Source organism: Perca fluviatilis, chromosome 9 (genome assembly GCF_010015445.1).
Source record: "Perca fluviatilis chromosome 9, GENO_Pfluv_1.0, whole genome shotgun sequence".
Lineage (NCBI taxonomy): Eukaryota > Metazoa > Chordata > Actinopteri > Perciformes > Percidae > Perca > Perca fluviatilis.
The window spans coordinates 2,666,937-2,679,482 of record NC_053120.1 but is presented as its reverse complement, the minus strand read 5'-3'; the positions used below and the strand labels follow the sequence as shown (position 1 = coordinate 2,679,482).

General features: G+C 38.1%; 2 protein-coding genes across 2 annotated transcripts; both read left to right on the top strand.

Moving 5' to 3' along the window:
- Nucleotides 1–5,244: 5,244 nt before the first annotated feature.
- Nucleotides 5,245–9,900, top strand: LOC120565585 (L-selectin-like). Its single transcript, XM_039811488.1, has 5 exons — nucleotides 5,245–5,275; nucleotides 7,759–7,799; nucleotides 9,054–9,305; nucleotides 9,597–9,631; nucleotides 9,883–9,900. Coding segments are annotated over exons 1-5 (348 nt in total). The 5' UTR covers nucleotides 5,245–5,273.
- Nucleotides 9,901–10,244: 344 nt separating this feature from the next.
- LOC120565584 (macrophage mannose receptor 1-like) lies at nucleotides 10,245–11,519 on the top strand. Its single transcript, XM_039811487.1, has 2 exons — nucleotides 10,245–10,412; nucleotides 11,218–11,519. The coding sequence occupies exons 1-2, from the start codon at nucleotides 10,343–10,345 to the stop codon at nucleotides 11,517–11,519; spliced, it is 372 nt and encodes a 123-aa protein (XP_039667421.1). The 5' UTR covers nucleotides 10,245–10,342.
- Nucleotides 11,520–12,546: the final 1,027 nt, after the last annotated feature.

Sequence of the window (12,546 nt, the reverse complement as noted above, 5' to 3'; positions counted from 1 at the left end):
AAGTTAACAGACAGACAGTCTTTTATTTTGAAAACCATCTCTTGATGGTATTATGCTACTGATATTTCATATCATCAGTGTTGGGGTCACTACTCAAGAACGTGTAATACACATTATTCACTTTAAAAAACAAAACAAAAAAACATAATGCATTACCTTACTTGTTATTCTCTCTGGATAGTAACTCATTACATTACTGTAGCGCAACACAGCAAGAGGCTGTCATATAGCCCATAAAGGGCTTAAACACACCTTCAACTCACAACACAACAGTAACAGTAAGATTAATGTTACTCAGTTATAGCCAAATGTGATTATATTATGGCATTACTTTGCAAGGAGTTACCCCCAACACTGGATATCTTATGTGCTTAAAATCAGGCAAGCACACTTTGTACTTATTACTTATTATAAATCAAGAAAACAATTCTTGTCAATTGTGGAATTAATAGAAATATTTGTTCTCTTAAAGAGTGATCTACATTGAGGGATGTTTTTCCTACAGAAGAAACATCAGGAAATCTTGAGGTACTGTGAAACCAGCGGTTACACAATCCAGCCAAACCAAAATGAAGATCATGGTGGTGTTATTTGACTACTTTGAAATGAAAATAACATTGGAACAAAACTAATTAAACAACACTGAGGGGGTAATTTATTTCAAGAATTTGATCATTATCTATATTCTGGAACAAAATGTATGCACGGTTGAGGAGTGACTAGTTACGTGTAATGAAATTATGTTATAAAATTGTAAATAAATAAAACAAATTTGAATTGCAATTAATTTAATTCCACTTCCTGTCATTCCAATTTCAATTCAAATTCAACTTCCAGTGGGGCTGAGTCAATTCAATTCCAATTCATGAATTGAATGGAGACTAATTCTGAAATTCTGAATTTTGCACAAAACTGGTGTGTGTGTGTGTTTCTGTGTGTGCGTGTATGCATGTGTGTTCAAACATTGGTGGTTCACATGCACAAGTGAAGTGTGTGTGTGTCTGTGTGTGTCTGTTTGTGTGTGTGTGTGTGTGTTTCTGTGTGTCAGTGCATGGATGTGAATGCATGTGTGTGCGAACATTAGTTGTTCATACGCATGAAGGACATGTGAAGAAGAGGAGTAATAGAAGGAGTATGTGACAGAGATGGGTTCCTATAATTTACACAAGATTGATTTGTTTGGCAGGTGTGGTTCACATTGGGGGAGAAGTACTATATTAGTAGTAGTATTAGTTCAAGAAAACACTGGGCTCCCATCATTTACTCTGAGCTCTCTGGTAGAAAGTATGATTCATGTGTAGAATGGGCAATACTCTTTCCCATTAATTTTGTATGGTGATCACAACAAAAAAAGTGTGACCAAGTTGAATAAATCACTCAAAATTCAAAGAAAGTAGTCACAATGAATTGTATGTGTTCACATGCCTTTTGTGAAGGATATCATAAAGTATTGAGGCAATCGGATGGAAAATATTTATGGTAGAGGGAATGAAATCAGTCATTTTTCACCAGAACAGTGTTAGAAGGTTAAAGGTTGTTGTTGATTTCTTCTTATCATAGTCATACTGAGAACTCCAGAGAGAGTTGTGTGGAGCTGATCGTCTTAATTATCTTTGTAGCAACTCATTTGCTAATGGCTTGAATGTTACGGACGTTTATTAAACCAACAGAAATAATAAAAAAGTTAACGATGAGGCTCCTCTACGTCAATAAATGCAACAGACTCAGGATTTCCCTCAAACAGGATTATTTTGAAATATTTAAAACAAAGAAGGCTACTTGCTAGTGGCTACAAATGAAGACAGGTCATTATGTTTCTCCCTGAATATACTGAGGCTCAATGGGCTGAACTTGCAGCTTGGGGGCCCCCTAGTGGCTGCAGGGCCCCCCTAATGGCTGCAGGGCCCCCTAGTGTCTGTAGGGTTCCCCTAGTGGCTGTAGGGTCCCCTAGTCGCTGCAGGGCCCCCTAGTGGCTGCAGGGCCCCCTAGTGGCTGCAGGGCCCCCTAGTGGCTGCAGGGGCTTCATGCATCCGTATAGTCCGCCTGTAGGAAGAAACGGTTCTAGTTGAAGCAGAACTTGGCAGATTTGCTGATGTTGAGACTCTGAAATTCCCCCAGAAGAAGCAGAGAGTTTGTGAGTCGGCTGCTTTTAAAAATGTAATCTTAGTGTTGCTTGATTTGCTTAAATCCAAGATGGATAAGGAACTTTTTTAGGGATTTATGTCGACCAAACTATAAGGGAGAAGACTACATGAGACATGCAATAATAACAGTCAATGATGTTTGACTTTTGCTAAATAAAAGCATGTTACAGTTCTCTTCGGTTGCTAAACGACAGTGGGCACAACTGAAGCTACGTGTGCTAAACTCAAACTCCAGTCTGCACAGCAGCAGTTGATACCAACAGTCAGCTGAACTCAACAGTTCACATCTCCTGCTAAACTCATTCACAGAAACACAACTCTTCACACACACACTCAGAACAGACTCAGTGCTTAGAAACACTCAGAACAATCCTCACTGAGATAACACACACACACACACACATTGAGACACACACACACACACACACACTGAGACACACACACACACACACACACACACACACACAGTTTTGACAGCAGTGTGTTAGCATTGTGCTGTAGATCCACAGTGTTGTGCCGGTTGTGGTTAAAAATCACACATAAAATCAACATCATTTAAATCTTTGTAACAAAAGTTAAAGAGACTTCTATAAACCCTCCTCTTGTCCTCGGGGTCTAATCTGACCCATTTTCAAAAAGTTTCTATATCATAAATTTGGGTTTCTTTCAAACACATTTTAAAACTAAATAACAGAGATGGTTCCCTACAATGCTCTTCACAAGTTAAAATACATGATCAGTTCACTACTTTCATTGAATTTGGGTGTTTTATTCAATCTTATAGCATGTAAAGAAAAATTGATAAAAGAACGTTGAAAAATGTAGGAAAAATAACAAAATTGTCGGAAAAGCGACAAAAGTGTCAAAACACGACGACCAAAACGTTAAATATTTGTTTACCATTTTGATCCAAAAATTGCAACATGGTCGACAGCGAACACAGATATATACATTATATATATATTTTTTTTAAAGATTATTTTTCTCTTTATTAAGTAGTGACAGTGGATGGGGGGCAAATGTAAATCACAATTTTTCTAACATTCCCTCCCATTTAAACTTTTGCATCTTCAATAATACAATATTAAAAGGTTCCATATGGTGAAAATTGATTTTTATGGGATTCCCTTTTCTCTTTTAACGTTAGTTTTAACCGGTAGCCTTCTCACATAGGCTTTGGAGTAGTATTCTATTTCAGTAGTCTTCCCATAAGACAGGGACATGTATTGTTCTTTTCCTATCGACCTACTTGTTCTTGCTGTGTTTCTCTGATTGTCTTGTCACTAGGTAAACACAAACTATTACCATCTTCAAGTTTTACAAGACTTGAAGTGTCACTAGTACAGAGAATACCCTAGTGAAATAAAAGACATCGTCACCGTTTTGTCTTAAACAAGCAGCCTGTCTGGATAAAGAAATAAAATGTATCTCACCTAGGAATCTTCAGTGGCTCTGTCCTGCTGTTAAAAAAGTTATCCCGTCACCTTCACACACCCCCAGTGGGAACTGGCCTCAGCACTTCAAACTGGAGGTCGTTGTTCAACGAGGCACCAAATTACTCCCCTGTGCACGGTGTTTCAGGACCCTAAACCTGGAAGGTGGGGAAGGATGTTTGGGATCTGGCTCGAAGGACCAATTTGTTGAGGTAATTACATTATCAAAGAATAGACATAAACACTGAAGAGTCTCTCAATGTTCATTTTTACTTGCCAACACAAGGAGCCAGTTACAGCACTTACTACAAAGTACAGATAATGACTATCAAAACTCTCTCTACAACAGCTGTTGTAATACAACATGGAATGTGATATAAAGTCTATAGTCATAATAAAGAGTCAATGTCATCTTCCTTATCTTCGGACCATTCCGTGATCTAGACAAGGACACATTGATGGCTTCCATGTTATCTCTTGGATGTGTATTATTTATAACAGAAAAATGCAAATCACAATTTTTCTAACAGTTGCATTTTGGCGAGAGTTAGGGTTTAATGTGATTCTCTTTCCCCAGTGTGGCGCTCAGAGAAACACCCGTGATGTAAATGTTGTGCTTGTTCCTGGCTGGATACTGTGACCTCTGACCTGAAATACTCTCTTCTTCTAGTCCACAAAAATCACACATGAACTCAACATTGAGTTTAAATCTTTGTAACACAAAATTGGGTAATAATACCTTGAAAGAGACTTCCTTAATCTTGTTATGAATACAGTTTGCCCATGCTTTCTCCCGCTCTATATCACTAAATAAGGAATACCAAAAACATGTTTAGATGAAGGTAATTGGGCTAAGTTTCCAGGCAATGATACACAGGGCAGGAGTGGGACTCATTTTCAGCCCTGGAGTTTCATGCCTCAGACCGGCCCACTTTACATCACAAAGAATTTAATCAAAACCTTAGTATATAAGTCTGCAATAGCGCCCTGTTCTCTACAGCCTTGCAATTCAGTGTATTTTTGTAAAATATCACTATTTCCAAGTGTTGCTTCACAATGTAGATTTATTAGAAAAGTTAACATCTTAACAACAACCCAATGATGTTCAACAATATCAGAATATATTTTCTGTGCAAATAAGTTTGAAGTTTGAAGTTTGAAATAATTTATTGTCCCCGTGGGGAAGTAATCACATATATCCAAGACCTGAAATTAAGTAAACAACTAGATGCATTGTATTGCACTTTCTAATGACACCATAATCTATGTTTTCCTTATAGAATAATATTTCATATAAATTTCTCTTCCCGTTCAGTTGTGGGCTTTGTATATTTACTATCATAATTTCGAGGATTAAGGCATAATGGGCCACAAGTAATATTTGGGCATAAAAAGTGATTATATTGTAAATAATCTTGTTTACTTGTTCACACACTGTGACACAACAGCTTACAGTAGTTGCCTTCCACACAGCCAACCAACCAACCAAAAAAACCAGACCGGCCCAACGGGGATTCTCCCGGTGCTCCCGATTAGCCAATCCGGGCCTGATGATACAGATCTGACATGTTGATATTTTAATATTCAAATGACAGCCAGAGTGTATGAAGAGGATTAATAAAGTGTTGAGAGCAGTCTCCGTCAGCACAGAGAGGGAGAACCATCAGAGCAGAGAGAAGCTGTGGACATTCACAAGATGTAAGTTATAAACTATATAAGTTATATAAGTTATAAACTATATAAATTATATAAGTTATAAACTCGGCTATTTGATTTCACATTTTAATGTTTGTGTGGATTTGCAGATGAGGGATTAAATTCAATGTAATGCTGCATGTGTAAAATCTGATTTATATAATGATAAGGTTTCCAGTTTTCCTTCAAACTCTTTTTGTTTATTTCTCAATATTTAAGTTATCTTCTCTGATACATCCGGGGTCCTCATATTATCACTCAAAGGTCTGCATCTAAAAAACTATACGCTCTAACAAATGCTAATTGTATGTCCGTACATTTTTATTTGATTACTTATTGAGGCATTTTAGGCCTTTATTTGACAGCTGTTTGATTTCACATTTTGTTTGTGTTGTCTTCCTCGTCGATCGTGCAACGTTTAATTTTTCTGGCTCCAAATTGACTTCTTTTCTTTCAACGTTGTGTTGATCTTTTTCGACACTTCTGTCGCTTTTCAGGAAAGTTTTTTATATTTTTTTTTGTTACTTCTTAACAATGTTTTTGTCACATTTTTCCTGCACTTTTCTTGACATTTTTGTTGTTTTTTTCAACATTATTTCATAAAAAGAAATTCTCCAAATGCTATAAAATTGACTAAAACTCAGAAATTATCGCTCACCCAGGCGCCCCATGTCTGTACATTTTAAAAGTTGTCTGTAGAATGTGATTCACATTTGTATTTCTGTTTTTTACATTTCAAATTGCCTACTAGTTTTTCCGTGGGTGTGTGTGTGTATGTCTCTGTGTGTGTGTGTGTGTGTATGTGTCTGTGTATGTATGTGTATGTGTCTGTGTGTGTGTGTGTGTGTGTGTGTGTGTGTGTGTGTGTGTGTGTGTCTGTGTGTGTGTGTGTGTATGTGTCTGTGTGTGTAGGTGTCTGTGTGTGTGTGTGTAGGTGTTGTGTGTGCGTGTGTGTGTGTGTGTGTGTGTCAATCAGCTAAAACAGAACTTTTAGTGGACACTAACTGACTCTGAACATTTGCATCCTGAGGGACTGGGTTATACACTGTATCCCTAAACATAAAGACAGGCTGTTCTTCTGTCTGATTCCCCCTCACTCCACCAAAATATTGATATCATTTTCATATTATTTCCTTTAACTCAAATTCAAAAAATCCCCAACAGGAAGCTAATGCCACATTTCAAGGTGTTACACTGTTGACATGTGTGTTTGTCTGTGTGTGTGTGTGTCTGTGTGTGTGTCTCAGTGTGTGTCTGTGTGTGTCTCTGTGTGTGTGTGTGTGTGTCTCGTGTGTGTCTCTGTGTGTCTCTGTGTGTGTGTGTGTGTGTGTGTGTGTGTCTCTGTGTTTGTGTGTCTTTGTATGTCTGTGTCTGTGTGTGTGTCTGTGTGTGTGTCTCTGTGCATTCTTTGTGTGTGTCTCTGTGTCTGTGTGTCTCTGTGTGTGTGTGTTTTTGTATGTCTGTGTCTGTGTCTGTGTGTGTGTGTGTGTGTGTGTGTGTCTCTCTGTGTGTGTCTTTGTGTGTGTTTCTGTGTGTGTGTGTGTGTTGTAACTTTAATAAATGCAACATCTTTTCCAAAAGTCAGTGAGTATATGTGTAAAATAATCCTGATTTCATATAAAAATAACTGTTTTTATTCTCAGGCGCCCCTTGTCTGTACATTTTAACAATTGTCCGTGGAATGTGATTCACATTTGTATTTCTGTTTTTTACATTTCAAATTCCCTAATAGTTTTTCCGTGTGTGTGTGTGTGTGTGTGTGTGTCTGTGTGTGTGTGTGTGCGTCTGCATTTGTGTGTGTGCGTTTGTGTCTGTGTGTCTGAGTGTGTGTATGTCTCTGTGTGTGTGTGTGTGTGTGTGTGTGTGTGTGTGTGTGTGTGTGTGTGTGTTTGTGTGTCAATCAGCTAAAACAGAACTTTTAGTGGACTCTAACTGCTGCTGAACATCTGTCCTGTAGGGTTACATTACAGCTTGGTTCTTTCTTTGGACCATTTTTAAAGATAGTTGTTCCCATCAGTCACTGAGACACAAACACATGGGAACATAGAGTCCAGGTTGATGAAAACCCAAAAAAGTTACCCTCTAAGATGCAGCTGAATGTGATGAATAGTTAAATCTTTGATTTGCATCCTGAGGGACTGGGTGATACACTGTATCCCTAAACATAAAGACAGGCTGTTCTTCTCTCTGTTTCCCTCTCACTCCACCAAAATATTCATATAGTTTTCATATTATTTCCTTTAACTCAAATTCAAAAAATCCCCAACAGGAAACGTATGAATGCTAATGTCCCATTTCAAGGTGTTACACTGTTGACTTGTGTGTGTTTCTCTGTGTTTGTGTCTCTGTGTGTCTGTGTGTGTGTGTCTGTGTGTGTCTTGTCACTTCAATAAATGCAACATCTTTTCCAAAAGTCAGTGAGTAATCTGTGTAAAATAATCCTGATTTCATACCCAAAAATAACTGTGTTTATTACCATCTAACAGGGTGAAGATGCAGTGGAGTCTGTTTGTGTTCATTGTGATGGGTAAGTGGATCATCTGGACAGCTCACTCCTCATCAACTCCAAGTCACACTTCAGTTAAGAAAATGGTTTGATTTAAACTGTAATTTAGTTTTTTTTTCAACCTGGATTTTCCTGTGTGTAAATGGCTGACAGACTCAGATTATTATTCTAAGTGTCTGACAACATTATGGGATGGATCCCTACAGAGATAGACCTTTTAGTTAAAGAGTAAGATCCTTTTAGTTTAACATGAAACAGCCCCGAAATCACCATCACCAAACTCCACCAGACTCCATGTAAATAATCAGGACTTTTAGCATGTATAGAGCCAGCATATCTCCACCAGACTCCATGTAAATAATCAGGACTTTTAGCGTGTATAGAGCCAGCATATCTCCACCAGACTCCATGTAAATAATCAGGACTTTTAGCGTGTATAGAGCCAGTATATCTCCACCAGACTCCATGTAAATAATCAGGACTTTTAGTGTGTATAGAGCCAGCATATCTCCACCAGACTCCATGTAAATAATCAGGACTTTTAGCGTATATAGAGACAGCATATCTCCACCAGACTCCATGTAAATTATCAGGACTTTTAGCTTGTATAGAGCCAGTATATCTCCACCAGACTCCATGTAAATAATCAGGACTTTTAGCGTGTATAGAGCCAGCATATCTCCACCAGACTCCATGTAAATAATCAGGACTTTTAGCATGTATAGAGCCAGCATATCTCCACCAGACTCCATGTAAATAATCAGGACTTTTAGCGTGTATAGAGCCAGCATATCTCCACATGTAAATGGGTGAATTAAAGGTTTATTTCAACCAAACCAGAGTGGTGATTGTTGGAACAGTGGAAAGATGAACCAAGACGGTTTTTATTTGTTTAATTTTTTTTTCTGTCCACTTTTAATAAAGTGTGTTTTATGATGCTGAAAGTATTTATTATTTACATGGAGTCTGGTGAGTTTACTGAATGCAATTTGGTGGATGTTTTATGTGTAAAAAAAGGATGTTTTTTATTTTGTTTCTGTTACAGGACCAAAGTTTTGATAGCATATAGCATATGCTACCATGTTAGCATATGCTAGCATGTTAACAAATTAAGTCTGGTGGGTTTGGTTATGGTGATGGTGATTTTGGGGCTATTTTATAACAAAAACATGGGAAATAGAGTCCAGGTTTAAAAACAAAACAAAGTTACCTTTTCATGGATAGATGCTTGTCTAGCTCTCAGCTCCATCACTGCAGTTTCTTCTCTGTTATCAGGTCAGTGTTCCTCCATTGGGGGTCACCTGTATGACTACCACTTCATTGGAGAGAAGAAGACCTGGAAAGAAGCCCAGGAGTATTGCAGAAAGTACCACACTGACCTGGCCACAGTGGCTAACCAGACAGACATGCAGAGACTCCAAAACCATCCAAAGTATCAAGCAGGAGCCTGGATTGGGCTGCATGAAAACACAACAAAGATCGTGTGGCGCTGGTCTCAGCCAGAGGTGGTGTTCAGCAAGAGTGAGAGTAAGAGTAAATGGTTTACAGGACAGCCAAATAATGTAGACGATCATCAGATCTGTGTGAGGATGAATGATGGCACATGGGATGACGACCATTGTTCTGTAACCTATAAATGTATCTGCTATGACGGTGAGAACATGTGGGACATAGAGTCTGTTCTCCCCTAAAAAACTCCCCCAGAAGTGGTTTGTTCCAGCATCATTCTGACCTATATTTATGTTTGTAGTGGTGGCGCCCTCTAGTGGCCGTAGTAATTCTGATTTTTGTCCCCCCCCCCTCTAATCTGACCCACAGGAGAGTTTTTCGTCCTCATATCTAAACCAGAGAAGGTAACGAGTTTTAAACACGTCAGTAACGTTGTGAAGACGTGACTTCACTTCCTGAAGGTTACTACGTGATGCAGAACGTGACGTAGCTCCGTTTGTTCCCTAAAGTTAAAATAAACTCTTTTTTCTTTTCAAACGGGAATGAACCCTGGTCTCCTGGGTGAAAGTCTTGTTTGTTTGGCCCCCCGCGTCCTTACCAGGACATTTGGCGCTCTTATACTTCCTCACCTTACTTCCTGCTTTGCTCCCGTCAGAACTACTACGACCACTAGAGGGCCCCGCCACTAGAAACATAACTATAGGTCAGAATGATGCTAGAACAAACCACTTCTGGGGGAGTTTTTAAGGGGAGGAAAATTCTCATTTTTGTTTTGAAATAAGAATAATGTAGGATTTTATGAAATTAAATGAAAACTAAAAGGTTTGTCTGTGTGTGTTCGTATTACCGCAATCCAATTTAATATCAGTGGCTCTGAGATGAACTGGACAGACGGACATCAGGGAGCTACAGTAAAAAGAAACACTGACCTGATCAGTGGAGTCAAACAGCTAGAAGACTTCAAGACACAGCCGTATTATGCAAACCTGTGCCAGCCTAATGAACTCTGCCCTTTCTGGATCGGCCTGTTCAGAGACTCTGCCTGGAGTTGGTCAGATGGGAGCAGTTTCTCTTTCAGATCCTGGGATCAAGGTCAACCTAACGAGACATGTGCTATGACTACGTTAAATGGAAATTGGAGCTCCGATGTCTGTAATAAAACCAAACCCTTCTTCTGCTACAACGGTGAGTTTATCAGAAGGTCTATCTAACGGTACTGAACATCTACATCTGTTTAAGGATTTACTTTATTTATTAGTTTATTAGAAGAATTATGGCCGCATGGTATCAGTCAGAATCAGAATCAGCTTCAATGGCCAGGTTTTACGTAGACAAAAGGAGGAATTTGACTCTGGCTAATCTTTGGTCGGGAACACTCACTTAACCACTTAAAGAATGAAAAACAGAAATAACAGTAAGAAATATAAAAAAGTACTGTTAAGTATACGGTATAACTTACAATTTTACAAAAAATATACAGTAGCAATTGAAGAGAGGGAAGGAATGGTGCAATATCAGTATAGTCCAAGATTTAAGATTTAAGTAGAAATATAAATATAAATATAAATATAATTAAATGCAATGGCCATATATATGAGGTTCATCGTTGTTGAGTACCTTGATAATGATATAACTCACGATAAATAAACAGATAAAGTGTTCTCAGTTCTGCTAAAATACAACAAACTGCTTGTTAGATTTAAAACAAATGAAAAGAAATCATTTCCAAATGTCTTCTGTTGAACAAATTGGATGTTGAATTGAATATAAAAGGCAGCACTAAAAATAGAACAACAGTCTGCTGAGATTTTACTTTCAACTGCAGAATATAATAATGACCTTAAATCAAACCCTCTGGTGTAATATTGCTTCATTACAAAATATTTAATCTAATGTTACAGCTGTTATTTAAACTGTCCTGTGTTTGTCTCCACGGGTGGAGTGGGTCTCTGGTCTCTGCCACTAATTGACTCCTCTTCTCCCCTGACAGATTCAGTGATCCTGATCAAGGAGAACATGATCTGGGAGGATGCGTTATACTACTGCAGACATCACCATGGCGACCTTGTCTCCATCACCAACCTGGACGATCAGCGCTGGGTCCAGGAGAGAGCCAAGATGGCCTCCACTCACCATGTGTGGCTGGGACTGCGCTACACCTGCACTCTGGACTTCTGGTTCTGGGTCAGTGACGAGACGGTCCACTACAAGAATCGGCGCCCCCCAGTCGGGAACGGACTGCAACATGTCTGGAGCCATGGACCGAGAGGGGACTTGGGTCAAACTGATTGATGATGACCACCAGCTTAACTTCATCTGTTCCAAGTAAAAACCAGCAGAATGTAACTAAGTTACATTTTAACTGTGTGTCAAAATCAATATTTCAGGAAGAAAGTTATAATCTAGATCTTTTACTTTACATTTTAACAGTGTGGGATTAATACTTTGACTTAAGTTATGGATGTGTTTTATTAATTTACTCACTTTGTTTGCAGTGGTGTGACGTTGACATACTGTGTGTCCTCTGGGATTATTGAATGGCATTCTGGGAAATGTAGGAATTTATATCTCAAAGTAAATATTTCAAGTAAAAAAAAACATTATATTTTGGGAAAAAAATCGTAATATTTTGGGAAAAAAGTCATAATATTTAAAGGAAAAAGTCATAACATGTCATGTAAAAAAGTCATAACATTTTGGGAAAAAAGTCGTAATATTTCATGTAAAAAAGTCTTAACATTTTGGGAAAAAGGTTGTAACATTTCATGTAAAAAAATCTTAATATTTCAAGTAAAAAAGTCGTAATATTTAAAGAAAAAAGAAAGTTGTAATCTAGATCTTTTACTTTACATTTTAACAGTGTGGGATTAATACTTTGACTTAAGTTAAGGATGTGTTTTATTAATTTACTCACTTTGTTTGCAGTGGTGTGACGTTGACATACTGTGTGTCCTCTGGGATTATTGAATGGCATTCTGGGAAATGTAGGAAACAAACCTCGGGGGGAGAGATGTGACAGAAGATATTAAACTGAGGATGTAATCCTGGAACATGAATGATTACCATTTGATATTTTCTGAAGTTGTTATTTTTTCTTCCTCTAAAGTGTCAAGTTCTGGTGATTATCTGATGGTTATATTATGTAAAATCTGTTTTTGATGATCACATTTCTTCTTGCGTTTCATGTAACCAAAGAATATTTTAAATAAACTGTTAAACCACAGAGTGGTCCTCTTTTTTCACTAACCCAAAATCCTTTTATCACATCATGAAACTGGGTCTGTGTGTGCTGGGTCTCTGTGTGTGCTGGGTCTGTGTG

What these genes read in the sequence shown, in the direction of transcription:
- LOC120565585 (XM_039811488.1), top strand. An exon ending in GTTTGTGTTCATTGTGATGG is followed by an intron (nt 7,800 to 9,053) that starts GTAAGTGGATCA and finishes CTCTGTTATCAG; the next exon opens with GTCAGTGTTCCTCCATTGGG. An exon ending in GGTGTTCAGCAAGAGTGAGA is followed by an intron (nt 9,306 to 9,596) that starts GTAAGAGTAAAT and finishes TCTGACCCACAG; the next exon opens with GAGAGTTTTTCGTCCTCATA.
- LOC120565584 (XM_039811487.1), top strand. Translation starts at nt 10,343, where the DNA reads ATGACTACGTTAAATGGAAATTGGAGCTCCGATGTCTGTAATAAAACC. An exon ending in ACCCTTCTTCTGCTACAACG is followed by an intron (nt 10,413 to 11,217) that starts GTGAGTTTATCA and finishes CTCCCCTGACAG; the next exon opens with ATTCAGTGATCCTGATCAAG.